Source organism: Mastigoproctus giganteus, chromosome 4 (genome assembly GCF_048544385.1).
Source record: "Mastigoproctus giganteus isolate SK-2022 chromosome 4, ASM4854438v1, whole genome shotgun sequence".
Lineage (NCBI taxonomy): Eukaryota > Metazoa > Arthropoda > Arachnida > Uropygi > Thelyphonidae > Mastigoproctus > Mastigoproctus giganteus.
Window position 1 is genome coordinate 223,947,898 of NC_143578.1, and position 21,404 is coordinate 223,969,301.

The 21,404-nt window shown below is 34.1% G+C and overlaps 1 protein-coding gene across 1 annotated transcript in view; it reads left to right on the forward strand.

Moving 5' to 3' along the window:
* Positions 1 to 786: 786 nt before the first annotated feature.
* Positions 787 to 21,404, forward strand: part of LOC150087437 (ATPase family AAA domain-containing protein 2-like) — a 450,193-nt gene continuing 429,575 nt past the window's right edge. The window contains exon 1 of the mRNA XM_090372484.1: positions 787 to 1,103. Within this exon, the coding sequence (XP_090228610.1) occupies positions 990 to 1,103 (114 nt within the window). The 5' untranslated portion in view covers positions 787 to 989. The remainder of the gene's footprint in view (positions 1,104 to 21,404) is intronic.

Here is a 21,404-nt window from a genome sequence, read left to right on the forward strand (position 1 = left end):
CTATTCTACATCTGCCTTTTCTTAATTTGAATTTATGCCCCCTTAGGTGTCAGTGTCAGTTTTGTTTGACAACATACATATCCATACTCATGCACCTACATAGGATTTCCTGAATAAATTTTTCAAATAATAATGCCCGAAGTCCTGCCAAATTGCTGGTTTTGGACAGTTGTGTGATTTGTCTAGCGTATATTTGGCTCTCTTGTGCAATTTGTCGACTCTATATTATTGCAGGTGTTTGTTTGCTGTTGAATTGTGGTATACAGAAATAAAAATTCGAAGATTTTTGGAAAGGATGTGTACAATCCTGGTCTGGATTGTACAGAACATTTTTTTTTTTTTTTTTTGTTTTGTTAGCTTTATTTTATTTTGTACAATGTCTTTTTTTTTTTTTATGAGGAGTTGCTTTTTGTTAAATTTACTGTTATTAATTCATATTGGATCTTGATGTATTCATTATTTCCTCTTAATCATTCGTGACTGAATATAAAACTTTTGTCTCTGTTTGATCGAATGTAAATTTAAGTCTAATGGAATCTAAACGTATAAAACTTTTGTCTGTGCTTGATCGAATGTAAATTTAAGTCTAATGGAATCTAAACGTATTTTTATTCTGTAGTGTTCGCAGTGCCATCTAGTATTTGTTTGGTAACTATGGCACTCTGAGCTTGGTTTATTCCAGCCTTTACACATCTTTGGTTTATGCTACTTTCACTGCCAATAGGAAGAAAGCGGTCCAGAAATTATTTACAATAACCAAAGAGGATATATGTTTTTACCAATTTCTGTTGTTGTTTGGTCACTACTCTCTGAAATCACTGAATGTAAAATATTTAAAAATACCGCCTTTGTAAGCTTTGTGGGTTTACGAAGTATAGAATTGTCATCGTTTCAATTGCGTACCTGTTTAGTGTGTTAAAGCTTTGTGATATGGTTGAAACGCCTGATGGCGGCGTGTGGAGCGTTACCAGAGTGAAAAAAGAAGGGCAATGGTGAAAACAAGGCACCAAACAGGTGTACATGTAATGCCTTCTCACCTCTACTCTGTAGAAACACGATCGAGACGAAGAAGTCTTGTGGTTGAAGAAGTAGAGGACGACAGAGTAAGTAATCAATTGAAGGCCAAATGCATGCGGTTTGTGTATGTTTTCGTTGTATTCTATACGAATTATATTATTTGTTAGCGTTAACTACTTTTGGTTTCAGTATTTTTGAACTACAGACGAATTATGCTGTGGCAATTGAGCTTTTAAATTGTCCTTTTTGATTTTGACAAAAGGGAAGTTTGTTAATTAACTGGCAGAGAATGACTTAGTTTCGCCATTACTTTCGTTCACTCTGCCTTTTAATGTAAATCTTAATAAAGATTACATTTTATGTAGTTATTCGAAAGTGTCATGAAGGAGCTTTGTATTGTGCAGTATAACCACGTTTGTCGAGCCTCGCATTTTCGTTGTGTTTTTGTTACGTGTTTATTGCCCTAACTCGTGGGGGGTAGTACACACGTGTAACCTTATATCAGAAATTCTTAAAGCCAACTGACGTATTTGAACGCGGCTTTTTATTCCCTTGTTTATATAAAAACGTACATTTTAAGTGTTATCTTTTTTAGTGCCGTCTTTCGAAATAAGTCACTGTTCCAGAGCACGTTGACCTTTGTGTAATAAAAATAAACACTCATCAAAAAATAAACATTTCGCATATCATGAAAATTATAAATTGGATATAGCTCTGCTTTCAATAACTTGGCCAGTGAATTGGCTACGGCTGCCGATATTTTTTCCTTCATACACAGTCTCAACAGTCAAACTCCGAGCATTTGTCGTCTCTCTGAAATCCAATGAATGCTCACTAATGAATAAGTGGGAATTCATTAAACTAATGAATGCCCACTTCCGACATTTTAAAGAACACAAAAAAAAAAAAAAAAAAAAATGGAAATATGTATTTGCATTCGCAATTGGTGTGCTTCACGTCTTGCATCTTGGGGGGGGGGAGGAAAAACACGACCAAGTCACAATGTGTTGTTAAGCTGTGCTTAGCACCGCTTTTTCTTTCTTTTGTCCATAGTTACTCCTATTATGCTGAATGTTTACCAGTTATGAAACAAAAAAAAATTGCCTTTAAAAAAAACTGCCTGTTTCACTCTATATAGGTATAGTCATTTATAGGTATGCCCATTATTCACTCTCTGCAATGCAAAGAAACCATCATAGGGTATTTTGTGTTTATAACGAAATTGGGGTTTTCATATGTTTTTGTATCTTCCCACTTCACTTTAAAAAAAATGTTTAAAAAATTTCAATACATTTGAAATCAGAATTATTTTTGTACTTGGTTATTTGTATTAAATTAGGATTTTGGATTGAAATAAAAACTTTAGAATGGCATCTTGGCTATAGCTACTCTTATGTAATCAAGCAACAATGTTAGCAAAAAATCCCTTCTGAACCCATGAATTCCAAACCTAGAACTTGGATCCTCTTTTATTCATTTTCATTATCCTGTCAAGTGGAGTTATCAAGTGTGTACATGCATGTATGAGGCCACATTCCTCAGTATGCAGCTTCAATTTGCTTCATGTAATACTGCAACTTGCATTGACCAGAAGTTTCCCCTTTAGTAGTCATTTGTCATTAGTTTTATGTGTAATTATACAGTCTGTTTCTCATAATCATCGCCTAACTCTTAGCACCCCCTCCCTCTCACACATGCTCAAACTTTGGTTTGGATCAAGTTTGGTAATTAACACATTCCCATCACTTGAAGGCACACCACCACACACTGAAGCATATGAAGGTGTTGGCAGTGAAAGTGGGAGAAACACTTGATTTTATTACTTGTTCTTTGAGAATGAGTAATAAAATCTGATTATAAATGTGAAAAATGCATGGGTAATGACTGTATTTTGATTGTAGTCAGATTTTTATTACTTGTTCAGAAAGTACAAGTAATAAAATCATATTCATTGGCCATGCCCCATATGCTTCAGTGTGTGATTTGCGCCGAAACTGACAAAAATGCGTTAATTACTAAACTTGACTTGGACTGAATTTGGAATGAAGGCTTTAAACCTGGTGGTGCCCTTTCAAGACCATTCATTATGATTATTCATAATGGATGGCTCACATTCGATGTACATTAGCAATGAATGAATAGGAAATTATACAGGCCAACTTGGTGCCTTTCATGCTGAAGCATATAGGTATGTAGTAATTTTCTTTTTCTTTTTTTTTCGATGGGGAGGGAATATAGAAATCATTAACTCATTGAAAATGAGACCAGCTAACCCAAACCTGAATGAGAGGGACATCAGAAATCCTCCAGTCTACGATGGAATTTGGTCCTAGATGTTTCTAAACAAGTCAAGGCCATGGATTGGGAACATTATTATATGAGATGCTGATGTTATTTTAACGTGAAAAAAATATAAAAATAAATAACTCAGATAAAATAATAATGCTTATTATTATATTGTACAAAATTCTGCCAGTTGTCTAAAAATTAATTATATAAGTAACCTGTAACATTCAGTTCGTGATTGAAAAAGCCAGTATTTTAAAAAAAAAAAAATATATATATATATATATATATCACGAAGCTTCAGGCATCTGCAGCAGTTTTTTGTTCTTGGCTGTACAAACCATAGATTTTCAAATCGAGTTCTGTGCAACTCCAGGGTACTATAAGAGCTTTTTGTCACAGAACTTGTTAAAATCTCACAGAACTTGTTGAAGTTCTGTGAGATTTTATTATCTAAGCCAGTAGCATGGCAAAACTGTAGAGCGAAAGTTTTGGCAAAACTATAGAGCGAGTGTAAATATTTATTTATTTTCTTATTTTCCTATATATATATATATATATATTTTTTTTTTTTTTTTTTAAGAGGGACAAATAATTAGAAAAAAAAATAAAAGTAGTACTTTTATACAGATTTAGAGATATCCAAGTTTCAAAATTGTCTTAGAACAGTAGTTTTCCATAAAGTGTGTTGGCGCATTATAGCCAAAGTAGCTTATGTGCCATCAAACTCCACATATCAACAACAAAAAAAATAATAATAAAGTGTGTTCCACAGAGTTGACCATCTGGAATCTCATTGTAGAACCTCAGCACTGCATTGGAAAGCCTGAGTTTCTTTAAATGTTCCATTATAAAGCGTTTAGGGCTGAAGCCTCAAGCTATGGAAAAGTCTAGACTATGTATAAGTATAGTGCAAAAGCATCAATAATACATAGCCAAATCTGAATTAACAGAATGTTAGCAAAACGGCATCGTTTTAAGTTATATCTCATATTGTGAATACCTTCACAACGAGTTGCCATGATATTGCACTACTTCGAATAACTAACGCTTCACCTGAGGAGAAGACTAATGTTAGTTATTCAGTAGTATCCATCTGAGAATAAGTAACATTAGTCTTCTCCTCAGGTGAAGCGTTACTTATTCAAAGTAGTGCAATATCATGGCAACTCGTTGTGAAGGTGTTCACAATATGAGTATAACTTAAAATGATGCCGTTTTGCTAACATTCTGTTAATTCAGATTTGGCTGTGTATTATTATTGATGCTTTTGCACTATACTTATACATAGTTTAAATGTTCCATTAATTTTTATTATTGATTTTTTTTTTATTCTATTTGTACGTACACACACACTATTTTCTTTAAAATTTATTGTTAAATATGATATTTTAAAGTTATTAGGGTATATTTAGTTCAGAATATTTAAAGATTAGAAAGGGTTTTGCAGATGGTTTAGATCTGCAAAAGGATTCCTTGTTTAAAAAAAACAAACTTAAAAGTCCTGGTATAGATACTTACAGGGAAGCATTGGCCCTCATTCATAACAGCTTTTATTGATGGTTAAGTTTATAGGCTTGATAACATTTGGAAGCAGTTTGGTATGCATAAAACTGCTGGTGAATAATGTCAGTTATCAAACTAACTTACTTTTAACTATTAATTACTATTACTTTAATTTCAGAGTTATGTAATTTCATCAAAATGTAATCATGATGTTATTTGTTTAGTTTTTTGCAAATAACATCATAATTGGAATCATATTTCTTTTCATGTATAATAATCTTTATTGTGTTGAATTGTATGCAGAACAAAATATACATAAGTAAAACAATTTCCATTCATGGTAGACCAAGGCCAGGAGATCTGCATATATTCTGATTGCATGATTGCTGATACCAAAGACTCAACATTAAGATTCTGAGCATCTTAGTATCAAGGAAAGGAGTAGTAAGATACATAAAATAGGTTAAAATATAAAGCAGTGACAAAATATAGTAACGTTTACTATCTGAAACATGCAATATGTTAATTATAACTAGAAGAAACAGATATAATATGTAGCATAAAAAAAAAACATGGTATACACATAAAAATACATAGTATGTTTAGTATTCGTATCAGCCGTATAGTACAAGGAAGCCATAGGCTTTTGCTACACCAGCCAAAAAAAAAAATAATAAAAAAATATATAAATTAATTCAAAATTATAAAATAATAAAAAATAGATAAGAAAATATAAAACAAATTATCTATATAATATCGGTGTAGATACACCATAGTTAACCCATAAATTTGAACTACATATGTAGTGTAAAAGGCATCGTTTTAATAGTATCTCATATTGTGGGTGCCTTCACAACGAGATAGCTGGTATTGCACTACTTCAAATAAATAACACTTCTCTAGTAGAGAAGACTACTGTTATTTATTTTTAGAGGATACCACCACCCTCACGATCGTTTCGAAGCTTAGTGGGCTTCATCATCAGTGGGCGGGCAGGTACCCTGGTAGTGCAACATGCCATCACAGTTGCGAAGTAATATCCACAATATGAGAGATGCCAAAGGATGTTGGTAATAATGTATTTGAAAACGAAATGCACAAGGCATAATCCTTATGGGTTTTGGTATTAAAACGATGCCTTTTACGCTACATATGTAGTTCAAATTTATGGGTTAAATATGGTGTATCTACACCGATATTATATAGTTAATTACCAAAACCCATAAGGATTATGCCTTGTGCATTTTGTTTTCAAAAACAAATTATGCACTTCTCTCTTCACATAAATAACTATTCAGTTCACCTTTGTTCCAATAATCAATGATTCGCTGATTAAAAGAAAACCTATAATCTAATCTTCCCTTGTAATTTGAATTTATGGCCCCTAGTTCTGGACTCCTTTATAACAATGAAAATTCCACCTTCATTCAATTTGCTAACCCCTCTCAGAGCCTTATAAACCTCAATCAGTTTCCCCCCCTCTAAAGTGCCTGGTTGCCAAGCTCTGTAGCTCACAATCAGTCTTTTCTCATACGGTGGTCCTTTTGCTGATCTCACCCTGCAAGTCAAAAAAGCTCAATGTCTTTTTTAAGGTGTGTCCATACTTGGACACAGTATTCCAAATGCGGTCTTACATTTGCCTTATACAGTGGGATTATATTCTCCCCATCTCTACAGGATGTTTTTTTGATAAATCATCAATAGGACACCATGGGCTTTCCTAGCTGCCTGTGTACACTGTTCAGAAAACTTCATATCTGTCCTTATTGTAACTCCCAGATTTCGTTCTTCCTTTATTGTTTTTAATTCAAACCCACCAAGTAAGTTATTTTGAGGTTGCTATTCCCCAAGTGTAAGACCTTACATATTGCGGCATTGAAACGTAGCTGCCACTTATTTGACCATCTTGAAGCCTGTTCATATCAACCTGAAGTAGCACTGCTTGGCACTGATTGTTAATGACTTTACCAATTTTTACGGTTGTCCTAAAATTTTGACATCACATCCTTTATCCCTTTGTTGATGTGTTATTTATGAAAATCAGAAAAAAAAAACCAGTGGTCCAAGAACCGATCTTTGGGGGACTCCACTTCAGATGTTACAGCAATCTGAAGAATATCCATTAACACAACCTTCTGCCCTGCAGGCATTCTGCAGTCCATCTTAGAATCTTTCCAGTAATCTCAACATGGTCTAGTTTATATATAGAAACCTCTCATGAGGAACTGAGTCAAATGTCTTGCTAAAATCCAAATAAATTATGTCAATTGTCCCCAACATCCAGCTCATGAGTAACTGTGTCAAAGTAGTTTACCAGGTTAGTTAAACATAATTTTCCCGTAACAAAACTATGTTGTCTGTCTTTTGGAATGCCATTTCTATCCAAATGCCCCCTGGATTGCACTCTTTATCGCTGCCTCTAATATTTTTCCTTACCACTGAAGTCAGAATAACTAGTCTGTAATTACCGATTTCACTCTTTATGTATTGGCGATAAAAAACCACCTTTATGTATTGGCGATACGTTGGCACTTCTCCAATTCAAAGGAATCTCTCCTGAATCCATTGACACTCATAATTAATATTAATGGTTCAACACTCCTTTCGCCACCTCCCTCAAAATTACTGGGTGAATGTCATCAAGTTCAGGAGCTTTACTTGCCTTTAAGCGTGAAAGATTTTTAACAGTCATCTGTAATTTCGAAATCACTAATTTCATATGGCTCAGCAAGAAGGGTCTTTTGTTGGTAAAGACCAGTGCAAAGTACCTGTTTCATCAGTAATAAACCAATGTCATCTAGGTTATTTAGTACTCAAGGGTCCGATCTGGTTTGTTTTCTTCTTTGTATTCAAATGCATGAAAAACTCCTTGTCCCCATTCTTTGCTCTCTTAGCCAGTGCTTTCTCATACTCCTTGGCCTCCCTATCCTTATATGTGGTACCATTACAGATCAACTTGTAGCTGTTGTAGGCTTCAGTACTTTTTTGGCTCTCTGTAACTTTCCCATGCTATTTTTTTCTGCTCTATTAGACTGACCAGCTTTATATTCATCCATCTTGGCATCCTCCTTGTGCTATATCTTCTTAATGATATATATATTCATTCATGGCTTCTGTGATTATTGCTTTCAAGGCATTCCATAATTCTAATGTATTTTCCCTCCCTCTGCAATTCACCCAATTAATAGAAGCCATGTAGAGCCTTAAACTGTCACAGTCCCCTTTTCTGAAATTAAAACCCATGCCCTTAACTACTGCAGCATCTTTCTTCATCTTCCAAGTAACGATTGTGTGATCACTATCTGCGAATGGTTCCTGTTATTTCAGACCTGTAATGTCATCTGATCTGATTCTTGAGTAATGATGAGGTCTAGAATATTCTTACCCTACAATTTTCTCTGACTTGCTGGTAGAAATAATAATAATCCAATTTATTTAAACCTTTTTTTCCCCATAGTGAGTTTCCCCTCCAACTTAATTCCAATCAATTAGGAGAAGATTGAAGTCGCCCATAATAAGACATTCACACTTGCTTGTCCATTCCATCTGAATGTAGAGAGGCTCAGGTCGTACTCATCACAATCTTATGGTATGTAGATTACTCTCATTATTCTTTTGCTTCCAATGAACTCACACCACACTGATTCTATGCTGGATGGTGTAACTTCTGACTCAGTAGAAACTCCTTTCATGCTCAGGCTGCTTTTGATAGGAAGCATGACCCTGCCATCCCTCCTATCTTTCCTATCCTTCCTGGATATGCTATACACACCTTATTGGAAAGTCATCCCCAGGTTTCTGGGTGGATGTTTTACCCATTTTATTGACAATACTCCCAACACAGTGAAGGCTAGATATTCTTCTGTAGTTTACTACTCTAAAAATGGCGCCTCCGTAGCCAGGTGGGAAGGAGCAGCAGTGCGTAGCACACGCTTCTTGATTAGACCGGGGTTCGAGCCCATCACCACCAAATATGGAGGATGCGGAAAGGTCAGGGAATGACCATCGCATATCCCGGAGCAATATGGCCTTAGTTGCTAATGCTCCTAAAAACCAAATAACAACAACAACTACTCTAAAACACACCTTTAAATTGTATAGGCTTGTTTCTCTAGCTTTATCTTTCTGCTCGTATGAAACACTACGTTGCATTGATTTGTTTAGCATTCAAAATGCAGTGATTCCCTGACTATTATTGGCCTCGTGGTCCTCTGTCCGATGGGGCATAATGGTCAGTCTATTTTATTTCATTTTATTAATTATTTGGCGACGTTTCCACCTTAGTGAGATTTCACATAATTCCGAAACGGGTGCGTACTAGGGGGCACCACCAAATTTCTTTTAATTGTCTTAATTTTCTAAATTATTTTAGGAACGTTGCTTCAACACTACCCTCTTCTTTTTTTTTTTATGTTATTGTTATTTTATTTGGTTCAGTTTATTTTCACTCTACTGTTTGCTATGCTTCTGGCAATTATTCTATTTTATTTTAGCTGATATATTATATATATATATATAGGCTGTATTTTTTTTTTATTTATTTTTTTTTTTTATAGTGTGATATACTTTTGTGTTGTTCAAAGAAGTATATGTATTTAGTGTATATTGTTTCTGGGGGGGGGGGGGGGGGTTGTAACCCCCAGATGTCCCGCATTAGAATACTAAAGATCTGGTCACTTTACCCTTCACTGAATTCTTCAATCATATAAAAGACATAAATAAATTTTCTCCCATTTACTTATTACAATGGTGAAGGGAAAGTGACCAACGGAAAGTGAAAGTGCTGGCAGTGTTAGGAAACAAACAATTGATTTAGAAATGAAGATGAAAATGTTTAAGAAGTAAGAAGCAGGACAAAGTTTGTCATCACTTTCACGGAATTAGGTCTCGCTGCTTCAACAGTGAATACTATTTTAAGGGACAGTGCACGTAAAAAATAACATGTTAAAAGATCAGTGCATTTAAGATCAACAGTGATCACAAAACAGCATTCAGGTGCTATATTGAAGATGGAAAAGCTATTAATAATATGGATGGAAAATCAGATTCAGAAGCAAGTGCCCCTGAGTCCAATGACCATTCAAGCAAAAGCAAGAAGTATTTATGAAGATATTAAAGATAAGTATGGTGAACCCCAAGCCAAGTTCGTGGCAAGCAACAGGGGATTTAATAGGTTCAAGCATTGTGCTGGTTTCCAAAATTAAAGCAGTGTTTAACCTTTTCATTTCCAAACTTTTAAATCTGCCAAAAATTTGCAACGCACTACAATCACTACTATTCTCATATTTTAAAAAACGGAAAGTTATTTCTGTTGGGTATATTTAATAGTACACTTATTATTTGTATAATATAGGTGAACAAACCTAGTACTTGGAATCAAAATGTGACTTTACTTTGACCGCCGGAAGGCATTCAGATTGGCACAGCATAAATAAATGATTTTTTTGTTTTAATTAATTTTTATTTTAAAACTTGGATTTATTAATTTGCGTTTTCCGCGGCATTCTTGTGGCACACAAGTTGAGAAACATTGCATTAAAGTATGTGAAGTTGCCAGTGCCCATTCTGCAATCCAGAGAAATTTTGTGATGTGTTGGAAAAAACTCCCCTCAAAATCTCCACAAACTTCAGCTGAAGAGCTCAAAACCCATTCAGCTGATAAGCACACAGCAGTGTGCTGATAAGAAAAAAAAAAAAAAAGATAATTCAGTGTGCTGATAAGCACACAGCAGTGTGCTTATCAGCACACTGCTGCGTGCTGATAAGAGAGTTAATACTGGCAATGATGCTCGACAGGTAAAACTTGCTGACATTATGCCTGTCTCCTCTCTCTTTTTATAATTTTGTACACTTTTGTAATTTTTCCTGTGCATGGGATAAAAAATTTAATAAATACTGTAATTCTATTTACATGTTCATGGAACATTTTTTTTGCTTCAATCAAATTTGTGAGTGCTGTATTAGCATTTAGGGAAATTCCGAGTTATGTAGAGTTCCATGGAACACAACCCTTACTTAAGTCGGGGAGTGGCTGTATAACTATAAAAATTTTAGGAAAGGAAAAAGGAAGATAGATGGGAAACTTATTGACTTGTGTCATCTGATAGACAGAAAGCGTCAGCCATAAATTACATACCTGCTTTATATATCCTCCCTTATACCCATCATTTTACTTATATTTTTACTTTGTTCTACTCTGAATTTATTCCCTTCTTATTTCTCTTAATTCTCCTTATTAATTTTACTTTGCTATGGCATGTACTTTATGTTACAAACAGAGGCCATACTGATTGTCGTGTTTTTTTAATGCAATTCTGATGGTTGACATTTGAATAGATGCCAGGCTTGTTCGACATGGAACACTATACTTATATATGTGTATGTATTTCTATCTTGTGTTTAAAATAAATTATTTTTATCTTTTACTATTATGCTTTTTACTTTTTTCAGTTTCTATAACTATAATACCTGCTCAGTTTTAGTCTTCTTCACCCCACCTTTTATTTATTTTTCTTTCTCCTCTTCTCAATTTTATCAATACATAACTTTAATACATATATATATATTTATGTGTGTATATATATATATATATATATATATATTAAATGAGTAGTATGGTAGGTAATCATTAATATACTGAAATTAATATATTGAATTTATGGGCTAGTGCCATTTGCAGTGGCAATATATACACTATGCCCATAATGTGGTATATATCATATTTTTATTTTATGGGGAAGATTATAGTAAGAAAATTATATTAAGAGACATATCTAGATAGATTTGTGGAAAAAACATAGGTGAAGTATGTTATATGTGTACAAAGGATAATATAATATACAAAACTTATTGTTTTGTACCTACAATCTGGGTGGTTTTGTCTGGGATTAACCACCCAAATTGAAAAAAAGAAGGAAAAAAAAAAAAAAAAAAAAAAACAACGATAAGGGGTTCTCTTGTTATTGTAATGATCAATGTGCACTATGTAGTATTTAAAAAAAAATTATTCATTTCTATTATAGTTTAGATAATTCAAAATTATATTATTTGCTATAATAAAGCAAATAATATATTTATTTACCCACCCACCAAGGATAGGGCTATAAGCTTTGAAACGGTGCCATCTGGGTGGTGGTGTCCACTGAGAATATGCTTCCTAATACAGAAAAGTCTTCTGTATTAGGAAGCGTTACTTATTCGAGGTAGTGCAATATATGGGAACTCTTTTTGAAGGTAGTCACAATATGAGATACAATTAAATTGATGCCTTTACACTGCTTATGTAGTTTTTCATTATGAGTTTGTTATGGTGTCTTTACAGTGATATTGTATAGTGTATTTTAAACTTATAATATATTATGCCTTGAGCATTTATATTTTATTTAAGTATTATCTTGCACACTTTTTTGGCATCTCTCATGTTGTGGAAATAACTTCACAACTGGGTTGGCATGATTGCAACACCAGGATACCTACCCACCCACTGAGGATAGGCCAATAAGCCTTGAAACGGTGCCGTCTGGTTGGTGGTGTCCACTGAGAATAAATAACAATAATCTTCTCTATTAGTGAAGTGTTACTTATTCGAGGTAGTGCAATACATGGTAACTCATTGTGAAGGTAGCCACAATATGAGATACAGTTAAATCGATGCCTTTACACTACTTATGTAGTTTTTCATTATGAGTTTGCTATGGTGTATTTACACTGATATTTTATAGTGTATTTTAAACTCATGATATATTATGCCTTGAGCATTTATATTTTATTTAAGTATTATTTGCTGTATAACCTCAAAATTCTATTATACATTATACAACCTCAAAATTGATTTTGCCTTAGTGCATATTGATCATTACAGAAACAGACAACCCCTTATCGTTGTTTTTTTCCCTTTCAGTTTGGGTGTTTGATCCCAGATGAAGTCATCCAAATTGTAGGTACACAGTGATAAGTTTTGTATATTATCCTTTGTGTGTTTGTATATATTATCCTTTGTGTGTGTGTGTGTGTGTGTATATATATATATATATACATATATATATATATATATATATATATATATAACACAAAACACAAAACACATAACACAAAAACTGGCAAGGCTCTTCACAAAGTGCATTAGAAAAGGTGTGACGCCTAAGCAGTGGAATAATGCAATCCTAGTTTTGCTGCATAAGAAAGGAGATAAATCAGAAATTGGAAATTATAGACCAATTAGCTTGTTATCCCACATCTACAAGTTGTTTACAAGGGTCATTACTAACAGAGTAGAAAGAATACTTGATGAGAATCAACCTAAAGAGCAAGCTGGCTTTAGGACAGGATTCTCAACTATGGATCACCTTCACGTAATATCACAGCTAATGGAGAAAGCAAATGAATATAAAACACCATTATGCCTGGCATTTGTGGATTATGAAAAGGCATTTGACTCCATACAGCATAAGGCAATGTTTCGGGCACTGGAAAGACAAGGCATAGATACCCCATATATTATGATTTTGAAGAAAATATATGAGAGTGCTACCTCCTTTATTAGACTAGACAAAGACAGTAGCAAATTTAAAATCGAGAAAGGAGTTCGACAAGGAGACACAATATCTCCAAAGCTGTTTACTGCTGCCCTTGAGGAAGCTTTCAGAAGATTAGACTGGTCGCAGAAAGGAGTCAATGTGAGCGGAGAGTACCTAAACCATTTACGATTTGCAGATGACATTGTGGTTATAAGCCACGATCCCAAAGAATTAGAGGAAAATCTTAATCAGTTATGCACAGTTAGTAAGGATTTTGGACTAAAGATGAATATGGCTAAAACAAAAGTAATGATGAACAAGTATGCCACGGAAAGGGAAATAATGATTGAAGGAGCAGTAATTGAAAAGGTGGAGTCATATACTTATCTGGGACAAGTTATTAGCTGTAATAATGATAAATGGCTGGAAGTCAAGAGAAGAATAAATTTTGGATGGATAGCATTCAGGAAATATAGTCACATACTGAAGAGCAATATCCCAGTTTGTCTGAAACGTAAAATAATGAATCAATGTATACTCCCCACCATGACTTATGGAAGTGAAACTTGGGCACTCACCAAAATAATGAAAGAGAAGCTGAGAACTACACAGCGAAGAATGGAACGAATTATATTTGGAATCAGACTGTTAGATAAGAAGAGAAACACATGGATTAGGCAGCAAACTCAAGTAAAGGACATTCTTATCAAAACTAAAGACTAAAATGGTCTTGGGCAGGACACATAGCTCGAAGATATGATGACAGATGGACTAAGAAAATAACAGAATGGTACCCAAGAGGAGCTAGAAGAAAACCTGGAAGACAAAGGCGGAGATGGATAGATGAAATTCATGAGTTTTTGGGTAGTAAATGGAAGGCCAGTGCTCAAAACAGAAGGAACTGGAAGTTGCTGGAGAGGCCTTCATCCTGCAGTGGATTGAAAATGGCTGATGATGATGATGATATATGTATATATATATATATATATATACTATCATTGAATTATATTAAATAAAGTTAAATTATAATAAAGTGAATGAATAAATAAATAAATAAATAATTAAGCATTCATTAGAGGCAGCGACATGCAATTCCCCCATATGAAGCTGAAATACATCCAATATTTTAAATTAAATAAAATAAAATAAAACATAAGCCAGTAGTATGGCAAAAACTGTAGAGCGAAAATTAACATAAAAATAACCCAAATAAACAAACGAACGAAAAGAAAGAGTAGATATAAATAGTCGCCCAGAAACCCTTGTATAATTTCGAACTTTAAATCCAATTAACAAAAACTATACATAATTTAGGATAATGCCAATTACATATTAATTTAGCGGTACCCCACCAGTTCCGAAAGACGTGAAATATCACCAAAAGAGGGTTAAAGGAACTACCAAACGATAACAAAATCAAAATAAATTAAAATAAAATAGACTGACCATCATGCCCCATATCGACAGAGGACCACGAGGCCAATAATGGTCATGGAGTCGCTGTATTTCAATCGCTATACAAATCGTCGCCATGGTGAAAAGATCGAAGTACCAATTCACCCTCCCTCCTCCGATCGATCCACCAATGCAGAGGATTTGCACGCCGGTGGTCCTTATGCACGATCTTTTCACCATGGCGACGATTTGTATAGCGATTGAAATGCAGCGACTCCATGACCATTATTGGCCTCGTGGTTCTCTGTTGATATGGGGCATTGATGGTCAGTCTATTTTATTTTAATTTATTTTGATTTTGTTATCGTTTGTTAGTTCCTTTAACCCTCTTTTGGTGATATTTCACGTCTTTCGGGGGGGGGGGGTATCGCTAAATTAATATGTAATTGGCATTATCCTAAATTTTGTATAGTTTTGTTAATTGGATTTAAAGTTCGAAATTATACAAGGGTTTCTGGGCTACTATTTATATTTACTCTTTCTTTTCATTCGTTTGTTTATTTGGGTTATTTTTATGTTAATTTTTGCTCTACAGTTTTTTCCATACTACTGGCTTATGTTTTATTTTATTTAATTTAAAATATTGGATATATATATATATATATATATATATATATATAGACAAAAAGGTAAAAATCGGTATATTTGTGTATATGGTAGGGGAGTTGAGATATAAGGTGTAGTAACCATGGAAGAATAGGGAGAACCTGTAAATAAAAAATCAGTTTACCTGAAATAAATATAAAATGCAATTAATAAGGGCATAATAATTGTACGAACCAAAAGCTGTGGGTCCTAGGACTTTAACTACTTCTTCAACAGGGTCGGCAGTTAGGAGCCACAACAGTAGTCCAGGTCTCTGTTTCTGTTATGATGTACACATAAACAGTATACATATACATCACAGCCGACCTGACAGAGACCAGAAGGAAGAATAAAATAATTAAAAACCTGTGGAAATAAAAGTATAAAATTTAAACTCAAAAATATCTAAGAGATGGGTCAAAAACAAGAGAACTTACTGTCTGTATGGACTGGAAGATGCTGTCAATGGTGATTGAAGAAGGACTAAGTGTTCACTTGCGGTTTATATATATGTCAGTTGAAGTAGCCCCGTGTAGTGGGGGAGGTGTAAAATTGTAATCTAGACTTGTACCCTTGTGACGGGGAAGTGAGCAATTAAACAGATGAGGCAAAAAGCCAGAAGAGGGAGAAACAAAAACTAACAAAGTAGTGTGGAAAAGACACAACTTTGTAATAGAAGAAACAAGTAACGATAGTAGAGAAATAGCATCTCGATATTGCTTTCAGCCAGCCTAATTGCTCACGAGAAATATATATAATGTGTATATATATATATAATATTGATAAAAATAATTAAGTTACCGAATGACAAAGTAAGCAAACAAAGTATTAAATCAAAATTATTAAACTGTGTTATGGATCCAGGTACTACTAGTTATAGTAGAGAAACCTGGCAACCATAATGATATGTTTATATTTAGTGTATATGGAAGGGATGTTGACCTGTCAATTGTAATTACCATGGAAAAATTGAGAAGGCCTGTAAGGTGAAGGAGATAACCTGAAATAAATTGATGAACATAAAAATAGAAACAATAATGAAGATAACAATGTTACCTAAAGTAGTGGGTCCTAGAGCCTTAACTACTTTTTCATAGGGTCGGCAGCCAAAACTGTAGAAGCCACTACAATAAGCAAGGGTCTCTGTTTCTGTTATGATGTATACATGCGAATGTATAAATCATAACAATGTATAAAATCACTATGTATAAAATGTATAGAAATGTATAAATCATAACAGAAACAAAGTAGTGGATCCTAGAGCCTTAACTACTTCTTCACAGGGTTGGCAGCCAAAACTGTAGGAGCCACTACAATAAGCAGGGTCTCTGTTTCTGTTATGATTTATACATTGTTATGATTTATACCAGTGCTTCTCAAAGTGGGCGATATCGCCCCCCTCGGGCTGTTTGAATTATCCATGGGGTAATTAGGCATGAAAGGGGGCAACAGGGGGCAGATAGAGCAACATCAATGATTGGCCATTACAAGGGTTTTATAGCTTATTTAAAAAATGCTGTGTCAAATATTATTACTGTTCATTGTGTCATTTGCCGTCAGCATTTAGTTGCAAAAAAACTTGGTGATCAACTGCACAATTCTCTACAAACTGTTATTGCTGCTATAAACAAAATTAAAGCACATTCTTTGAATGATCGTATATTTTGAAAGCTTTGTTATCAAAACAGTGAAGATTTTGAACGATTGCTACTTCACTCCGAGGTTGGTGGCTGTCAAAAGGCAACTGTCTCAACAGATTTTATGAACTCTTTGATACTGTTGTCGAGTTTTTTGAAGATAGTAACGACCTTAGTAATGACCTCAAGAAAATGAAAACTGATATTGCTTATCTTGCAGATTTATTTACTAGATTCAACTCAATGAACTTACATTTACAAGGACAAGATGTAACTCTTATTAAGGCGAAAACTCAAATTTCAGCATTTATTTCAAAATTAAAGCTTTTTATGCGCAACATAGGACAACGTGAATTGTATCAATTTCCAAATCTGTTGGAAATAGAGAAAAAAGAAAAAATAGCTGATGAAACTTGACTAACTTTTTGTAATCGTCTAGAAATGTTGCACAGAGATATGCTGGAAAGGTTCGAAGATCTCCTTAATTTGAAAATTCCAGATTGGGTTATAAATCCTTTTTTAAATAATGACGATGGTGAATGTTTTGTAGAAGAATTGATTGAGTTAAAAAATGAAGTTGAACTGAAGCCAAAATTTCAAAATTCATATCAGGAATTTTGGTTACAAAAGAAAATCCCTGACCATTATCCTGCATTGTGGGGAATTGTAAAAAAATTACTTATTTCTTTCCAACATCATATCTAGTCGAAACTGGTTTCAGTGCTGTATCTCAATTGCTGACAAAACAAAGAAATTGTCTGGATGTTGTTAAACGTGCCGATTTACGACTTCTACTTACAGATATTAAACCTAATATTGATAAGCTAATAAATCTCCACTAAGCTCATCCATTGCATTAAATATTAAAATATAATTAACTATTCCCATTAATATCATGACTTATTTATGTAATTAACTTTAATTTTTGACTTAATTTAAGATGACTATAACTGACTTTATTTATGTAGTTGTAATTTTTTACGAAGAAGGAATAAAGTGCAGTAAATAGTTTTCTTTATAATTCACACACATACATGCAGCATTTACGCTTTTGCGTAAATGCTGCATGTGCGGCTGCATTTACGTTTTTGGAGGCAAACAGACAAATATTCATTTCAGTTATTTAGCTTCACTTTATATTGGTGGGTTAAAAAAAGGCCCTGGCAAGGACTTTTTTTTGGGGGGGGGGCAGTGATCCAAAAAAGTTTGAGAAGCACTGATTTATACATTTCGCATGTATACATCATAACAGAAACAGCAACCCTGCTTATTGTAGTGGCTCCTACGGTTTTGGATGCTGACCCTAGTTAAGGCTCTAGGACCCACTACTTTAGGTAACATTGTTATCTTCATTATTATTTCTATTTTTATGTTCATCAATTTATTTCAGGTTTTTATTTCAGGCCTTTTCAATTTTTCCATGGTAATTACAATTGACAAGTCAACATCCCTTCCATATACACTGAATATAAACATTTGTCTATATATATATTAGAATTATGTCTGAAGACAATTAGATTTAAATATTAAATTTTTTAAAAAGCTTACACGAGGGTATTAGGTGCTACGTTGATGCTATTGTACAGTGACAATATTAGACATACATGCATGGGTTATATATGTACTTAACTTATTTATATATTATTACTTTTTCAATTAATTTTGGTACTACTTGGGAACATCAGGTTTATAGTGACCCCGACCAACCCACTAGTTATATATAAATCTAGCTCTGGCATGGATAGCCTAATATACCATAGATACATATAAATATAAAAACAACAAAATTAATGTAAAATTTAAAGAAGATTAGAGACATTTAGAGAAAACTGGAAAAAATTAGAAAATACTGGAGAAAATTAGCGAAAGTTAGTGAAAATTAACATTCTCCCTCATGATCATACATCTGCTACTTCCTCAGGGGCTTTGAGCAGACATATAGCCATACTATAAGAACGTATTATACATACCCGTTTTTGTAATCTTTATACCAGTTTTGCCAGGTTAACTTTAGGTAATTACTTGGTGAATAATTTGGAATAAAGAGAGTAATTTTTTTAAATAAACAGGGTGGTTTGCGTATATGTCAGCAAACTCTGATTCAAAGCCCTATGGGTATGTATCATATTAAAATATCATTGTACTGCACCTCCATATCCTGTGGTGACCAGACTGAAAATGTTCAATTTTCCCACCTTCTTTAGGTTTTATGTATGTAGTACTATTTATTGCACAGATGTACCAGGTTTAATCCGTGGCATGATAGTTTAACTTGCCGTAGGCATAATCTAATGCTCTGCATTCCTGAGAGTGGACTTAATGTTAAATTATAATTTAAAGCTTGTGACAATTGTATATTTTTGCTTGTTTTATTGTAGGAAGCAGATACAATATGATTTTAATATTTATATTTTTGTTTAATGCATTAAATTAAACTAAAAATGAGAAATATTAGAAATGATAGATATTAAAATTAAACTAAAAATGAGAAATAATAGAAATAAATTGAAATGATAGATACTAAAATTAATCACGTTATCCGTAGGGCGTGGACCGGCAATGCTTTTCTAAGGCATGTCAGCCCTGTATGTGCCCTTGGGGATAACTATTTACAAATATATACAGCCTCCTTCATTGTGAATCTTAATCCCTTGGTTTCTTGTTATATTCTGTGGTTGTAAATAAATCTAGTTTTTGCATTGATGCTGTAATAATTAATTCTATGTTAGCTTTTGTGCAATGCAATATACCTGCATAGTGATGATGACCAGTATATTTACATTCATGGTGTTAATAACTCTGCCAGTGGGGATTTGATTTTGGACATCTAGGTACCATGCAGATAGGTGACGAGCCTCACCTATGCACAATTAACCTGGGGTTCTAATGGGGGGCCAATTTTCAGTTCTAATTATATTCCGTGGAAAACGGATATGTATAATACATTCTTCTAGCATGGCTATGTCTACTCAAAGCCCCTGAGGAAGTAGCAGATGTATGACCATGAGGGAGAATGTTAACTTTCACTAATTTTCTACAATTTTCTCCATTATTCTCCAACTTTACTTTCTCTAAATGCCCCTAATCTTCTTTAAATTTTACATTAATTTTGTTGTTTTTATATTTATATGTATCTATGGTATATTAGGCTATCCATACCAGAGCTAGATTTATATATAACTAGTGGGTTGGTTGGGGTCACTACAAACCCGATGTTCCCAAGTAGTACCAAAATTAATTATAAAAAACAGTAATAATATATAAATAAATACACACACACACACACACACACACACACGCACACACACATATAAAATGTAGGGTGAAAAAAAAAATAATGCCTATATATATATATATATATATACTATACAGGGTGTCTCAAAAATATTGGTACAAACGTTTAGGGGAAGTAGGTAACATCTAAAGGAATGTGAATCGCATAGGAACCCATAACCAGAAACGTCACGGGAAAGTAGTAGCAGAGGCACAAGAAGCAGAAATGACACAAGACAGTAATTAGTGGCAAACATTTATTTGACATAATATTAACAATGGAGTACGAGATGGATGCACTTTGTGATGTTACAACAGATGCTCGAAGGTTCCACCATGAGACGCGATGCATGCGTGACATTTTTATTAAACTAAAAATGAGAAATAATAGAAATAAAGTGAAATGATAGATACTAAAATTAATCATGTTATCCATAGGGCGTGGACCGGCAACGCTTTTCTAAGGAATGACAGCCTTGTATGTGCCCTTGGGGATAACTATTTACAAATATATACAGCCTCCTTCATTGTGAATCTTAATCCCTTGGTTTCTTGTTATATTCTGTGGTTGTAAATAAATCTAGTTTTTGCATTCATGCTGTAATAATTAATTCTATGTTAGCTTTTGTGGAATGCAATATACATGGTCGAACACACCTGGAGTTTCTTTGAGAGTAGGAGCAGCGCAGACAAGTCTCGCCACAAGATCCATTTCCATCTCCACAGGCGATTCATACACGATAGATTTAAGGCCCCCCACAGAAAGAAATCAAGGCTCGATAAATCAGGTGAGCATAGGGGCCAGGCAATGGGTCCACCACGGCCAATCCATCGACGCCCAAAACGCCTGTTCAAATGGTCACGAACACACCTTCCATAATGGTCAGGCATCCTGTCATGTTGAAACCAAATGTTGCATCTCACATTTGCTGGAACATCATCAAGTAACCCTGGTAGAACTTGTTCAAGAAAGATCTGATATTTAGCGGAGTTCGTGCGGGATGGTAACAGGTATGGGCCGACTAAGCAGTCGCTGACCATAACTGCCCACACATTTATTGTGAAGCGATGTTGTGCCGCATGGGGGTGCACACAGTGGGTTGTCGTGAGCCCACACAAGAGCATTGTG